The sequence below is a fragment of the Micrasema longulum genome, unplaced genomic scaffold (genome assembly GCF_059751315.1).
Source record: "Micrasema longulum isolate JH-2025_06_02 unplaced genomic scaffold, ASM5975131v1 h1tg000268l, whole genome shotgun sequence".
Lineage (NCBI taxonomy): Eukaryota > Metazoa > Arthropoda > Insecta > Trichoptera > Brachycentridae > Micrasema > Micrasema longulum.
The window spans coordinates 1-17,599 of record NW_028277472.1 but is presented as its reverse complement, the minus strand read 5'-3'; the positions used below and the strand labels follow the sequence as shown (position 1 = coordinate 17,599).

At 32.4% G+C, this 17,599-nt stretch overlaps 1 protein-coding gene across 1 annotated transcript in view; it reads right to left on the bottom strand.

The window, feature by feature from the left end:
* Window positions 1–14,193, bottom strand: part of LOC148283035 (netrin receptor UNC5C-like) — a gene marked incomplete at its 5' end in the record, with an annotated part of 35,184 nt that extends 20,991 nt beyond the window's left edge. Inside the window, one exon of the mRNA XM_088224142.1 lies at window positions 14,020–14,193. Within this exon, the coding sequence (XP_088080268.1) occupies window positions 14,020–14,193 (174 nt within the window). The remainder of the gene's footprint in view (window positions 1–14,019) is intronic.
* Between the last annotated feature and the right edge of the window lie 3,406 nt (window positions 14,194–17,599).

The following is a 17,599-nucleotide window of genomic DNA, read 5'->3' as shown; positions in this document are numbered from 1 at the left end:
CTCAGTTGCACTTTTCTGTAGCTGGCCGCTTTCTGCATAACTGTGATTTTTTCTTCCAGAATACAGGAAAAATTTACCGTTGATGAAGCCATTGTGGAGAATGATTGGTCTGTTAAACAGCCTACCGAGAGAGGTGGATGTTTTCCTTGCTTCTCTCTATGTATCATAATACATAGGTATTAATGACTTATTGTCATTGTTTACTATTGTTTTTTTGAACCCTAATAATCTATTGTAATTTTTTTCCACTTGTTTTTGTAATTACCTAATTATTTAGTATATGTATATGGTAATTGGCAGTAGTGTAATGTATTGTACATTTAAATAAATAAATGTATAGGCGGCCCTCGACTTACGCACATACTACTTTCGTACAATTCGCAGTTTCGTACATTTTTTGAAATTATATTTTTTGCAGGTTTTTATCGATAGTGAAAAAAATGTTCACTTCCATGCAGTTGCTTCGGCGATCAAATAGTGATAGCTACTTATAAACGATATTATATGAGGAAAATAATAATATGATAAGGAATACAATATGCAATATTTATAGAAAAAAACTATGCTTACAAATGATGGATGATTTTATAAATTCTTTAGAAACTCTGGAAACTATCACAGGTGAAATAGATAGCTTAATTAATGAGACGTCAACAACAAGGATGTTAATAGTTGATTAAATCTCACTCAGTAACTCTGTTAAATGAATGCTTAATTGATCAACAACTAGTAAATGAAATACGCAATGAAAATGAGAATTTGACAATCAAAAATATAAATTAAGCTTTCATACATCTCGTCATTCCAATGAAGAATATGCATCCTTATTACCTATGAGTTGGGTGATTGAAAAAATGTATTAAATAAGCTCTTGACAAATTTATACAGATACTTTCGAACATCCAACATTCGCGCGCATTTTCAGGAACCAATTATGTGCGAAAGTCGAGGACTTACATAATATGTAAAATTCAAAACATCGGCCTACCCAGACACAATTTAAATATTTACATGCCCGTTTCAATCTTCGCTAAGCCCATCGAATCTAGAAGTACATAAAGTGAGAAATACTGCAGCGCGAAGTAAATTGAGCTTTTCAGGAGACACTCGATATTTTAAATTGCGCGGTAAATCAAGTCATCGCTGACGTCTCGAGTATTCCCTTTCGTCTGACAACTTTACTGCTACTAATTATGCAGCGTGACCTATCCGCCCGCCTTACGGAGGGCCTAAGCGAGATAAACATTGCAAATGCGCACTAACTGAATTTTCTGTCGATCCAATTTGAAAAGTGAACGTTCCCCGGCCAACAAACAAAGATGGATGACGAGAATCTTGGCGGAAAAAAAAGGCGCGCGCGGGTCGTCGGGTCCCATATGTGCATAAAGCCAGATTTTTTTTATTTTTATATATACGCCTCCACTCGTTTGCGAAAGCCAGATTTAGAATAATTAATTGCATTTTCAAAATCAATATGGTAAAGAAATGTTTTCATATTAAAAATATTTTTTTTAAATACGTCACTTGAAAAACGCGACATGTTTGGCCTTTATAGTTTTGACGTCAAGATTTGTGATAATGTTCTTAACACATTTGAATGGTCAGGAACAAATGAATATGAATCGTTACGTATTAGGGGCGGGGCCAATAGAATGGCCGTTTTTGCGGGAGTTCAAAATTACAATTTTTTAAATATTTTTTCGTTACTAATAAGTATTATTTTTTATTGTTATTGTTATTGTACCATATTTCAAAGACTTTTATTTAATTTAAAAATGTAAAATATATATATATATATATATTTCCTCATTGCAGCTCCCTAGTTAACTGTTAAGACTCTGCATATAATCCCTCAAGAGACGGTACTGCAACGTCAAAAGACAAAATTTAACGACCAATAAACTAAACATTCACGGGGAAAATAAAGATAAATATAATATTTAGGGGTAAAAATAGATGATAAGCTAAAATTTGCATCACATTTTGAGTATAACAATAGCAAAATTGTTAAAAAGGTAGGATATTTTAATGTACCTAGTAGGTACGCAAGTGACTACCTATCACACAGTTTATCCCTTTAAGATGTAATTTTATGGGAAAATATAAAACAGAGACAAGAAAATAAAAAACACCCTAAAAGAATTAGTAAGTTCAGACACTCAATACAATATGCATACCTAAAAATAAAGGGAAATAAAAGGTGTTTTTCAATATTTATTACTTAAAATATTCAAAATAATAATAATCCCACAATTAAAGGGGGTTAAATAAACTAAATTAAAAGTGACAGTCTGGGTTATATTCCAGTTTTCCTTTCCCCGATAGACATCACACCGATATGTTTTCTTTTTGCCGTATTTAGGATCTGTGGCCTAATGCTGTAAATAAATCTTTTCATAAATTCATTCGTATCGTATGAGACGGAACGAGAGTGAAATATAGTTATGATTGCATAAGAATGAGATGGATTTATGACGAACGAACGAACTTACGAAACGAAATTGACAGAATAAGCCTCCAGTTGCACTAGAGTAAAGTTCAAACGTAAATAAAAATTGTTGAAAACGCAACAATTACCTAATTTTGAACTCTTTTTAACATCTTTTTTTGTCCAACTGACTCTAAGTTAGTTAGTTTTATTTTATTCAATGTACGCATTACATATTATAGTTTCTGCGCACTTATTGGAATTATAAATTTTGTACACAAAATGAAGCATATATCGACCCTCATGTTGAAAACGGATTTGAAAGAATAAGAAAATCTTTTTTTTTTTTAAATTAAAATCAGATGATGTTAAGAAACGCGTATTTATGTCTACAAGTTTTGGATTGACTTACTGTGACGTAATAAGCAATACGATATTTCTTCAAAAACGAATGAATTTTTAGACAGGCATTTCAACAGAGATGAAGAAGAAATATAATCGGGTCGTGGTCCCGTGGTAGTATTGTGGACTCACGGGCCAAAGGTCCGAGGTTTAAATCCTACTCTACCTCAAAGCGATTTCCATTTTTCCAGCACAAGTTATTTACGACTTTTAGGAAATGGTCTGAAAATGTAAATATTTTAGTAAATAATAAGAACTCTAGTATTTATCTTTAAAAAAAAAACAAAAAAATAATAATAATAGTTGTTGGCATTTACAGGACTTACGACCGGTCATTGCGAGGTTTAATAAAATTTACTACTTTACCTTTATTTAAACGTTTCGCATCTCTAAAATTTTCAAAAGTGTTTTTTTCACCACACCCTACGTACGTACTAACAAAGATAAATACTTAAAATTCATTTGGTTTTAAAAATATTACATATTATTAGTAAGAAAAAATAATGTATTTTGAAAACAGTATTGTAGTATTTTATTGCCGTTTCTTGTCTAAATCAAAAGACGACTCAAAGGGGTGATACCTACCCTACATGGCAAAAATATTTGTTATTTAAAAATGTTTACGTATCTATGTATGTATCTTCGCGTCACTTGCAGTCACGTTTGTGATGATAATGGATCAACAACAAGCATTCTTTCTGCACCCTTACTGCTCCCAGCACTGTGTTGTGTTTGATAAAGGTAAATGTCTAGTCTGGGAGAAGCACGATCAGACTGCAGAGGGATGAAGAGACAAGAGACATCAAAAAGCTACCAGCATTTCTTATTGTTTTCACTTATAAAGGAGAAACGCTATTGATGTAACTTTTACATAGAACTGTTCCATATGCTAAGAGTCTAGGAGTAAAGGAACAATCCTATAGAAATTCATCATCAGAGTGAATGCTGAATAGCCGGTAAAATTCAGACCCTGGGAAAAGTGTTTTCATGCCACATTTTGAACTTTGAAAAAAATCTGTTTGTCGAAGACGGAAACATGTTCCATAATACCAAAATTTTTAATACCCAATATATTTTTCATGGTACATTTTGATTTGTTTTGAACATTTGGCAAAGGGCCAATTTAATCCGAAAAAGTTTATATTAAATCTAAATAAAAAAATGATTTTAATTATTACTTTTTTCTATGCAAATTACCCATGTTGCGAGGGACAGTGGTTAGTGACAATTATTAAACAGAAGTTCCATTTTAAAAATATTTTTTTAAAATGAGTATGTCATTATCAAATTAAAAAAATCGATCAAATTATTCATGGATAAAAATAGTATTTACATACATAAACATTAATTTATAGTACACAATGAACTTCAAATCTCATATCAAAAAGGATTAATTGAAAGAGGGGATTTAGAGATGATCCTGAAAAAGATCAATCATTATTTCGTGTATATATTCCAATACTCTATTCATGAGGAAATTCTTGTTCCTACAATACAAAAAGGATGAGCCCCTATTTATGTACGACTTAATGTTATTTCAGTGAGATCTAAAGAACCCAAAAAAATAATATTTATATTGATCTCGATACTTATATTTATGTAGGCATCCATTACAAATAATTTAATTAACTTATTTTGATCAGACCCCGTTCTAATTTAGGTTCTAATAGAATTCATTAGATGTTTCGATTATTTTGATCACATTCCTGTATTGTATATTTACATTCTAAATATTAATTTTAACATTTTTCAGTTGAAACAATATTTTTCATGTTTCGAAAACAAGGGTCTTACTTAGGTAGGCAGAAATGAACAGCAACACTAGTCTTTTCTGACATACGGGTACATTCCTATTATCTTCTATATTCACACATTTTGACATACATGCACTTCGGTTGTGTCTGCTTTTGACATGACCGGACTTGAGATTTTGGTTTATCCGATCACACCTGGTCTTTCTTGGTTATTCTTGTTCTACTCTACCATTTGGATATCTATGTTTTACTATTCTTTCGTCATCGATTCGTTCAACACAACCAAATAACCTTTATTTAATATTATCAATTATATATATCTCATATTTGCACTCTTACCTGATTTACCCTGCCTTGCATTAATTTTCTACTCATTTGTCTAAGACATCGAACTTCGAACATTTTTACTCTGCTATCATACTTCCTCGGCTAGTTTCATCTTTCACTTTCATACATAAGTATTGGGACTAAAATTTTTCAAAGTTATTAATGTAATCTATTATTTTGTGTGAAAAATAAATTAGTATTATAATTCTGGACACACAGAAACATTTTCAGAAATAGGAGTAAGGGGAACTGCATTAAAATGGCTTGAAAACTATCTGACATCACATACTAAAATAATAGATGATATAGGAAAAAAACTAGAAGCAAAAGTCAGCCTCAAGGTAGCGTGCTGACTCCAATACTATTTATTGTGTACATTAATAATCTCTGTAACATGAGACTTGGCAAAGCGATTATTTCTTTTGCCGATGATACCGAAGTTATTTTCGATAAATGCTCAAGGATTTTTTTTTTAAAAACCAAGCCTGTAATGAAAATGGTGAGGAAGTGGTTACACTTAAATTTACTTTCCTTTAATGTTGAAAAAATAAACTATACAACAATTAGCTTCAGTGGAGCTACCCACAACCAGTCACATCGCTTAATGTTATGCTTCATACATGTTGTAAAAACCAAATTTCTGTGCTATATAAAGTGCCGTGTACCTGCTCTCCCTTAAAAAGAGTACATAAAATGAAATATTTGGAAATAGAGAGCCATTTTACATAGGAATCTTACATTTCTGTGACTACCAAAAAACTCTGACAAAAACTGATACATGTGCTCCACTCATTCGAGGAGTTTAAGATTACAGAGCGATTAAATCAGTATATTTTTCACTGTTCCAATCGGTTACGTCATCTAGAATAATTGGATGGTTGTTTTGAAGCAATTTTAGAACTATTGGCAATTCTCCAAAAACAGTATTGAAAATAATGATAAAACTGCCACCCACCTACCCCTCCCATACTCGATTTGAAACAACAAATTTACTAGCTGTCAGACGGCTTTATGTTAGGGAGGATCTAAAAAAATTCTGGCCTTTGGTAAAAAATAGAACACAACAAAATATTGAATCAAGATTTGCAATGAGCATAAACTTTGGGGTACCTCAAAGTAAAACTACCTTATTTCAGAGGCATTTTACACTATTTGGCCCCAGGGTTGATATAAAAGCGTCTGGTTATAATGTTTATAAGGAAATGATGAGCAGGTGGATGAGAAGTAGACTTTTTTGTATCCTGTAAATTATTTATATGACAAAAAATTGTGCTGATTTTAATTGTCAAATATCTTCTAGTTCTTTTTATTTATATCTTTTTCATTTATTGCATTTTGTGATCAACATTTGTTTTATTTTTTATATTATAATAAGTATTTCCATTTATGTTTCATTTTTTAATTATAAATAACATGTTTTCTAATTTATGTTTATGGTTTAATTTTTATTCTCATCGGTATGTTTTTTAAAAATATACTTATGTTTCAGTTTTCAATTATTAATAATACATTTTCTTATTTATATTTATGTTTTAATTTTTATTATTAAAGGTATGTTTTCTAATTAACATTCATGTTTCATTTTCTAATTGTAGTAATTTTTTTTTATCATTTATTTTAATTGTTTAATACACTAGTGTATAACACCGTGATTCTTCCGAAATGTGTTCTTCTTTACGTGAATCAATTGTTAAATTTATAATACGAAAATAATATAAAATTCTTAAAACAACGTTTTAAATACCAGCAAGAATAATATATATATAAATATAAATATATATTTTTAAATATATATTATAAAGTAATGCCTATTAGAAGACCCGTGCTAAGGCAGACTAACACATATGTATGTTTATTTATTTATCTCCATATAGTATATACACACACGTGTGCACCTTTATAAACATTCATATACATACACACATACATACATATATATACACACATAAACATGCATATATACATACAAGTATGTATATATATACATACAAGTATGTATATATATACATACATATACACACACATATTCATACACACCCTTACATACACATACGTACATATATATTTAAATATATAAATTTTATCTTTCTTGTCATTGTATTGTATAGTGTTTGAATTGTCGTGGATAATATTAATATTAATATGACTAACCTTGCAATGTTGTTTGATATGCATAATTAAACCATATTTTTAAAATTCAAATTTGTTTAATCAAGACAGATATATATATTTATATATATGATATGGTGTTTTACTGCGATCCGAAATATTTTTAATAAAGGATAACAAAACCTGTAATTTGATTTCATAGAACTCTCGCAATTAGTGGAATGCTCGAGACTTCGAATCAAAACAATATCGAATTCAAGGACTACGTTTCATCTCCTTAATAATCTGTCAATCTCGTATTACAGATTTTAAGACAGAACGTACTTTAAAAATAGTAATTATATTTTAAATAAAAATTTGAAATTTATTGATCGAAACCTCTTCAAATTTTTGAGGTTTTTGTATATTTCAGGACGACAATTAATCTAAAGTATAGAGTAATAGAGGAACGCGCCAAATTGAAAGTACTAAGAGATAGTGAAGATGATCCTAACCAAGTGGACCCCCGTAAATATGACTATATACACCAGGATCGTTGTGTTAAACGTTCTGCAATACTGGATAAACACCGTCACCTAGACTAACAATTGCAACTGTGGAAGAAGCTGTTCGAAGAAATGACACACGGAAACTTTTTCAAATTACGCGTAAGATCTGTGATAAACGCTCGATCACACCAGGAGCAGTAAAAAACTCTGATGAATAATCAAATCAGACACAGATCGTGTAAAGGAAATATGGCGTGGTCATTTCCAGAGAGTACTTAACCGCCTCCTTCATTTTTCTTTCACCCTTGATATTTTCATAGAGGCTGCATCAAGCATTTCGCGGGCAGTCAACATTCCTGACGGTTCTCCGACACTAGCTGAAATAAAAAAGGCCGTGTCATACTTAAAAAAATGAACGGCACTAGCAGATGACGATATACATCGAGAATTTCTCAAGAGCAGCATCACTGGCATTATTGGTCCTTTACACCAACTAATGACCAAAGTGTGGAAACATGGGAGGTGCCCAAAAGACTAGTGAACGGGTTTTCTACCTGTTAAGTCATGTGCGGATCATATCCACAACATTCTTTCTACAGGAGAACAAGGAACTTAATAAATCCTTGGCCATTTGCTTTGTAGATTACGAAAAAGCGTTTGATAGTTCGTATGGACCTACACTCTGAGAAATACTAGAAACATATGGGATGCCTTTAAAACTAATGAGTCCACTTAACACACTGCGTAACATTCACTATTCTGCTGATATTTGAATATCCATATTCCTTCGATTCTTCCGTCTGTTGATTTCGACATCGGCAGGGTGGTGAATGTTACACAGTGTGTTAAGGCCCTCTTAAACCAGCCAATGATCATACGCCCTAAAAATGTCTAGACTTCCATATTTCAATCGCAAATATGTTTACCTCTGTTGGATGTGTTAATTTTAATAACTTCCCCGGGGGCTGAAATCCAGTTCTGGTTTACAGACATTTGGACAAACTCAAACACTGTTGGGTAAAATATTTTTTATTGTGATTTCATGGTTTAGTTTGGTTTTTATTTTTTATTTGCAAATTTTGTAGTTGTTTACTTGCATTTTCAGAATATGCCAATTTTCGGCTTTTAAATAACGTAAAAAAATATTTATGGAATAAATAGCACCTTATTGGGTCAAACCAAATATTTTCATACAATATTATCTCATTAAACATTTTGAATGCCTTTTGGCAGAAGAAGGATAAAAACAAAGTAAATATCTTAGACAAATGTGTGGAGTTATCAATTTATGATAGGTGTACGAATGATGAAATCGGGCGAAAGTGCAAATCTGAGACAGGTGTGTTTGATAAGATTAAGAAAAGGTCTCTGAGGATGGTTTTGTCATGTAGAACGAATGCATGAAGAAACAATGGTACAACATATATACAACGTAGAACGAGGACGACCAAGAAAGACGTCGCGAACTAAAATCTTAAGTCTGATAATGCCGAAAGCCGATACAACCGAAAAGCATGTATTATAAGAAGTATGAATGTTTTTTTTCACTTTTTTACAGTAACAAAGATTTACAAAATACTGTCCAGAAAAAAAATTTTTTTTGCTAATTATTAGTAGCATAAAAAATACTTTTTAATTTGTAATTTTGGATTCCCACAAAAACAGTCATTCCATTGGCCACGCCTTTAATACGTCACGATTTATGTTTATTTGTTCCTGGCCATTGAAATTTGTTTAGAACATTATCACGAAGCTTGACGTCACAAAAACGGGGGCCAACCACGTCGCGTTTTTTTTTTTATTGAATTTCTTTTTTACATTTATGTATGAAAACATTTCTCCACAATATCCATATTGATTTTGAAAATACAATAAATTATTTTAAATCCATTTCATATATTTTTATATTTCCTATGCAATACGCACCGATGAGAATAAAATAAAAATGCTGGCGCTGCGCCAGTCAAATCTGACCCCGTAGGAGTATCCCTTAGCTCTGGTAATCTATTCTGCCTGAAGTACAAATTTTCTATTTGTATTCGACAACTTGGACAGAACGGAAGGTTGCTAGATGAGAGCATATAATAGAATAAACACGACACAAGTTCCGCACGAAGGAAGGGGTGGTCCGCCGTGGCTTTGTGCTTTGTTTTAATAACGGATGCTGTTGCGTGATTGATCGATCATGGGGGAACACACAGCCCCCACCGCAAAACATACCGCCTATGAATTGTAAGCAAGGGCCGTGACACATGACAGGCTTTTTGCGAAACATCCCCTTAATAAGCACCGGCGTAAAATGTTTTACTTATAAAGATGACGTGATATGCGAGAAGATAATATTTGCGGAAAAAGATTTTGAAATTCAAAGAAATTCTAGATTTTCCGTATGAATATAATAGATTAAATTACTTTTGACGGAAAAATGGCTTTTGCAAACAAACCATGCCGGAAATATATTTTTTATTTGGTTACCGTCTGAATATTTAAGAAAACAATAGTCTAAATCAAGAGAACATAATATGTACATACATTCAATTAACGTTTGTAATTCTATGAAAAATAATTTACTAATTTCCTCTTGTCTCGAAACTTAGCGCAAAAACCTCAATTAAATTTACTTCTTGAGTTAGATCCACTTTATTTTACAAATATATTTTTCAACTTTGGCATTTGGGTGACACAAACAGATCGAGACAAACTTCTCAAATCAAGTGGTTGGTTTGTTAAAATGAGTTGTATTTAATCCGGCAAGTTGTTTATCTTATCAAACTTTTATTTTTTAACAAACACTATAGGTTTGTAAAGTATAAGTCGGCCTCGTGTTGTAATGCAAGACGTCTCGGGTTCGACTCCCAACATAGTTGACTTCAAATATTTATTTAAAAAGGTGGTCTTACAACTAGAATATTTCAAAATGATTTTCTCTACCATTTTTCATGCCTATGATTTCAGAAAAATGCAGAATGCTAGCTACGAGTTAATCCAGATGCTTACGGGTCATGGTGGATTCGTGAGCTACCTGCATCGCTTTAAGCTCTCTGAGATCGACAGTTGCCCATGTGACGATGAAACTCCTCACTGTTGATTCATTGCTCCTTTTTCAGCTTTCAAAAACAACAGCTGGAGGCACGATGCAGAAGCCTGGGTGAAGATTTATGCGACATCCCATTGGTGATAGGTAATAATGAACTAACACGAGAGGTAGTATCATAAATGATCAATTTAATGCAGGCAATTGGTAAAATTAACCAAAGTAGGGAAATAAATGCCGAACACTCCTCTAGTGGAACGGAAGGCCTGTTGACTACTGCTAACAGGCCGGCTTCTTCTAAAAAGTGTTAAATGAATTCCTATCCTCAAGAGGAAATGTTGAAAAGTTCCTGATGGGCCCACATTAGTTTATCCCTCCTGATCCCAAAAGTTTTGATACATTTAAAGATAATTCATTTCAGAAAAGTCAACTTTTTTAAATATAAACCTTGTTTATTATAAGCAAGGTAAATAATGAAGCAACTCCCATATATATGTAAAAAATTAAAAATAAAAAAAATATTTCACAGTCCCTGGACTGGCACCCGAACCATAAAACTGATTGTCTTACCTTCATTATACATGTATTGAAAATATTAATGTAACATTGTCGTTGTTGAAAATTGTGATTCACAAACTACGGTAATAATCAAAATTAATTTTACTTCAAATTATGTATGTAATTTCAAAAGCATATTTTACTAAATCCTTTTCGATATTTATCAGGCGTTAATATTTAATTTTTCCTAAATTGTAAATAAATATATGACCTAACATGTTCGCATTCAATATTTGCACTGTATTGACTTTGTTCCTGATCTTTCATTGCAAAAATTGAATTTCTACTTTACATCCAATTTGCAAAGCAATATTGCCCCTTTAAGAGGAAACGCGGTCTGATTTTTTATCATACTTGTTTTAAAATTTTAATTTTGTTATTGACTTTTTTTTCCACCACAACAGGCTTTGACGCCTAATTACAGCAGTCGACCTCGTGGTGTATCAGTCAGCGCGTTTGCCTATCATGCATGGTTTGATTCCCGACATGGTTGAGATGAATGTATTATTTCAAAAATGTGTTCTTACACTAGAATATTTCATAGTCCCTGGACTGGTACCTAAAGCATAAGACTGATCATCTTACCTTCATGTAATAAAAATGATCAAAATACGCTGCAATCGGTGTACCTATGCAGTGCCCTATGCACCATTAGGTGTGGAAAGGGAATGATGATGATGAATTACAGCACAGTACACCCAGGCTTGAGAAAAAACACATTTAATTTTTGTGTTCTTATCCTATACATCATTAGGTGCGGAAAGGGAATGACGATAATGAGGAACTTTTTATTATCGATGCAAATAGTACCAAAATGGCATCCGCATACCTACAATATCTCAACATATATAATATGCATTTTGCTTTTTCATTGATGTTTCCTCATTATGTATTCTAAACATTTAATGACTGTTACATATAAGTTAAAGTGTTTTACAACATTTGGTTACAGACCGTTGCAGTAGTGTGATTCTAAAAGCTCTCTAGGGGGTAGAAAAGGCGTTGCTCACAAGTAATTTTATGTTCTTTCAACGTATTTATACCCCCTAGACAGCGTTTAGAATCGCACTACAAAGCTACCTTCTCAAAAATACCAGAACGTATTTTCGCTAAATATAGAGCAGTTAAATTCTGCCTTTTATTTTTTTTGTGATAGTTCTAACTCACAAACAGAACTGTATTCTTCGATTAAAACGTTTTCGTCGAGATTTTTGAAATAGGTGTCATTAAATAAAGCACGTACCTACGATAAGCATGTTCCTAAAAATGCTCATTGGGCGTATATATAAATAAATAAATATAGTTAAAAAAAGTTTAAAAGGTAAATAAATTTACTAATTTAAATGATTTACAATAATAATTATGTATATCATATCATCTTTAGATTCTTACAGGTTACTTTTTTATTTATTTGGAAAAAAAACAACAGTTTTTAAAAATATTGCACAGAGAAAATACGAATATATAGAAACTAAAATTGTGAAAACAGTCAATACAAATTTTCCACAGTGATGTCAGCTGTTGATATAGTACATTATGGATATCAAAATAAAATCATTTTAAAATTGAGAAATGTTGGTCACTTAGAAGTTGCCTATAAAAAATACACTACTACTACATATACTCGTATATAGTTGAAAAAATAAAGTCAACAATAATAAAATAAATTAAAGATAAAAAAAAAACAGTTTTTTTTCAAAATATAATAATGAACATACATACATACATAACATCGTATAAAAAAACAGGCGTACTGTCTTTAAATAATCTTCTTATATGTAGGAATATGTGTTTGGATGTACCAAATGCTATATTTTATTTCTTACTTTCTATGTTTTATCTTTGAACCATTCTTGTAAAAGCCCTTCGGGCGTTTATGTGAATTGTTATGTTTTCGACAAAATGGGTGATTTTATATTACCCTTTTCATTCAATGCATTCTGTCAAATTTGACGGGAACCCAACAATTTTTTTTATTCAACTGGACTTAAATAATATCTTGCAATAAGCCGACAAATACTGTGTTACATAAATTGTGTGAAGCGCCCTTGAGTTATTTCTATTACTTCATGAATGTGGAGGAAGCTAGGAATGTATGCCAGGATAGACGTGTGAGACGGTTTATCCTCTCAGCCTACTAATACAAGAAATTGTACTCGTAGAATTTCAATCAATATTTTGGAATGCCACTACACAATTGGGAAACATAACTTTTTTCACAATTTTAAAGTAATAAAGATCTACGAAATACTGTCCAGTAAAAATAATTGTTTTTGTTAATTATTAGAAGCTTGAAAAACAATTTTAGATTTGTAATTTTGAGCTCTCACAAAAATGGTCATTCCATTGGCTACGCCTCTAGTACGTCATGATTCATGTTTATTTATTCCTGCCATTGAAATTTGTTTAGAACATTATCACAAATCTTGACGTCACAACAACCGAGGCCAACCACGTCTCGTTTTTCTACGAACATATTTTTATTGAATTACTTTTTTACATTTATGTATGAAAACATAACTTTAATAATATCTTGCAATAGTATATCCCACATTAGTATATCCCTCCTGATCCCAACATTTTAGATAAATTTAAAGAAATTTAATTGCAGAAAAATCCACTTTTGAAATATAAACCTTGTATATTATATAAGCAAGGTAAATAATAAAGCAACTCCTCTATAAAAAAAATAAAAAAAAATATCTCGCAAAAAACCGACAAATACTGTGTAAAAAAAAATATCTCGCAATAAACCGACGAATACTGTGTTACGTGGATTGTGTGAAGCGCCCTTGAGTAAGAAAAATATATTTTTTAAATATAATTTTATTTTATTATTTGTTGTTCATTTAATTTTATTATTTGTATGACCTTGATGTGATAATTATATTACTCGGAAGGGAAATCAAATCGTCCTACCTGCTTCAGTGCGCCCGTCCTTGCAGACGCCTCCGCTGCACGACGCCGCCTGAAAGTCCCTCCCCGGGCAGCCCGCCCCCTCCCCGCCGGACAGGCACTCGCGGGTCCGGCTCTGCTGACAGTCCCGCCCGCAGCGCGACCAATCCGACCAGGGACCCCACCGGCTGGCCACACCTACACGCGCACACGACACATTACTCAACTACGAATTTCACTTGCATTTCAGCTAGATGCAGTTGCGCCGAAAGATTAACCTAGGATGCAGTATTATGACGAGAAGTCATTTCGCCTGAGTTCGATTGGGATCATGTTAGGATCTGTGTTAGGGTTTGCTAGTAGTGTCTTGATAATTTGATGTTCCTCTGTGATTTGGTATAGATACGTATTGTTTTTCTTCTGTTGCTTGAGTGCATGTTGTATAGGGCAAATTATTTTAATGTTTCCTACATGTATTTGGGTTACGTGTCGTTGTTTGATTTTATTTTATTTTTATTTTCATTTTATTTTTGCACCACAACAGGCCAGGAGGCCCAATTACAGTGGTGAATTACATCACAGAACACCAGGCTTGAGAAAAATCACATTTAATTTTTGTGTTCCCACCGGGAATCGAACCCGGAACCTTCCGTCTGTGAGTCAAGCGTCTTGACCACTACACCAGGGAGACCATTTTTTTACTACGTTCTTCTTTCATTTCTTTGTATTACTACGTTCTTCTTCCTTTCCGAGGCGGGATCTGGATCATCCGCGGTCTCAATTTGGAACTAACACTGTATTCCTTCACTGTTATACTGGGACATTTGAAAAAGGTGATTGTGCTGACCATGTGTATTTGATTGATCACAAATCGACAATACTGCAGTGAGGGATACAATGAAAGCTTTTTAAGTTTCTTTGTTTTGTTATTTTCGCGGTTTGATTGTAAAGAAATATTAAATTTTCGTCAAATTAGTTTGAAAAAAATTGATATTGAAATGCGAAACTGAAGAAAGACACAAGTCTTTATAAACAGTTTCGGGAAGGGGTGGAAGCTTTCATTGACCTATTATTGTCCAAATGTGAACAGAAATTTGGAGGACCGGACTGTGGATAACCCCCACAACCGCGCGCGGCCGCATTGTCCTCGTGTGAACGCGCACGGACATGTCAGTAGGACAATAGTCACTCGCTCCGCGTATGCGTGTCGCGTAGATGGAATCCGGAAGGTAGGAAGAATATAACTTTTTATTTACATTTTAAAATAATAAGGGTCTATGAAATACTGTCCCGTAAAAAAAAAATATTTTTAGTACTTGTTAGTAGCGTATTAAATATTTTTTAATTAGTTATTTTTAATTCCCGCAAAAGCAGTCATTGCATTGGACACGCCCCTAATATGTCACGATTCGCGTTCATTATGCAAATAATTCCACCTTTTTTACAATCTCTCAAGTAGATCCTTGAAGAAAACAAACATTCACAACAAATTATCTTAGCCAAGGATATCGACATAAGTATTCGAAGCGAAAAATCTGTTGTAATTTAATACACTAATTTTAAGATGATCTATGGGTTTTATATCATTAATTAAGGTACCAACAAGAGTGACATATAAAAAAGAAACTTGTATCGACAATTTTTTTTTTTGCTAAAACGATTAACCCCACGGTATCTGCTGCACCTCTGTTACTAGTCATTAGTATTAAAACCACCGTTCACCACCCAAAAAAGTCGGTAACTCGTCAAAGTACAATTTTTAGTTCCATAATTTTCTAAAGATTGTCGTATTTTTATATATTAATACAATAAAGTATTAATTTTCTTTAGACATCTGTAATAAAAAAAATATGTTGTATTTTATAATAATAATGAAAAAATGTTCTCTACGTCAGAACAGGTATTTACAATACTAAGTGAGAATAGACAGTGCTTTGTTTATATTTTAATTTAGCTTATTTATATATTTTTTACCTACTTCACTGTTTTGCAAAGATAATATAGATAATAGTTTGTTCATATTAAATGCCGATTTTCGGCACTGAACTGAACTGAATTGATTTTTAACTTTGTTTATAAGCATTCAAATTTTTTACAGAACATCGTCACAAATCTTCAACACTATCAATCACAACTATCACAACTGTCAATGCCAAACGTTTCGCGTTTTTTCTAGTAAAATATTTAATTATTAATTATTCTAAATCCAATTCATATATTTTAAACGGTTTCCGTAACACGTGGTATTTCTCTATTACAAAATTAATACATTGAAACATGTTACAAAATAGTTAAATAAGGAGTGGATATTCAAAAACTTCAGCATCTACTACTATACGAGGGTTGCGACTTTAGTTTTGAGATATGGCAACACCAGTGTGAATATGTCAAATCTAATATTTTCATCGTAAAGTTTGTCATTTTTTATGGTAAACGTACTCAGAACGTTTTCTCATACGAGTGATATTTGTGTTGTTTACAGATACTTGAAAAATTAATTTTGTTGGAAAAATGCAACTAAATTGTGAACATTTTCGTGCGATGATTTTCTATGACTTTCGACATTGATAAACCAACAACAGTGTGTCGATCAACTTGCTGCGACATTTGGTAATGAAATTCTATGTTATGCCACCGTGTTTCGCTCGTTTTTTAAATTCAATCGTGTTCGCACTTTGTTAAAAAGCAAAAAAGGAATATTAAGAAAAGTTTCAAAATTGTATTGCGAGAGAAAAAAAAAATCAGACTCGTTTTATAACTTTTAAGTCCAGAATTTAAATATCAGTCGTATCCTCATACTGATTACCATATTTGTGGAGCCTAGGTTAGGCAAGTGCATGCGATAGTTGGTCCTAGAACTTGCAGAACAAAAAGAGATCTGTGGCGGGTATGTCGACCAGGTACACGGAAACACACCAACTCTAGCAAATCTCGACAGTCAATGAATGAATTGATTACTTTATAAAGTAATATGAGGTCCATTAGGATTCTTCTTTTGGAAAATTAAAAAAAAAATGGTAAAGATAACAATTGATTATAATTAAATAAAGCAGCTGGAATATGTTGTTTAAAATTAATGTATTTAAGAAATTTCTTCTGAACGCGCTCGATTGAATCAGAATGTACACTGTAATGGGGCGACTAGACAGGAGAAATATATTCTTAAAGACTTCTAACCCAGGGGCAATAAAGTGAATTGATTGGTGTGATATTTATAAATTTGCTAGTAACCCTACAAATAAAAATAAATGTGATATACCGAGAGATTAAGGCATGGTTGGGCATTATTTCCATTTGCATACATTCAATATTGCATAAACATTTTGTAGTCAAAAATATTTGTTCGCGTTAGATACCGCATAATTTGAAAATCGCTCAAAAAAAGCTCGTGTCGATTGGTGCAAATAAATGTTTAAAAAATTCAATCGCGGTACTTTAAAAGACGTCTATGAGATCGTGACAGACGACAAATCCAACAAAAGTTGTTCGCGCACGAAGCACTTCGAAGCAAATGGTCGCCTGTTTTTTCGGAATAACTGGACACGTTGCCACCGTTTCATTGGAGCAATGTAGAGCTGTCCAATTTTTGTATGGTACACCACAA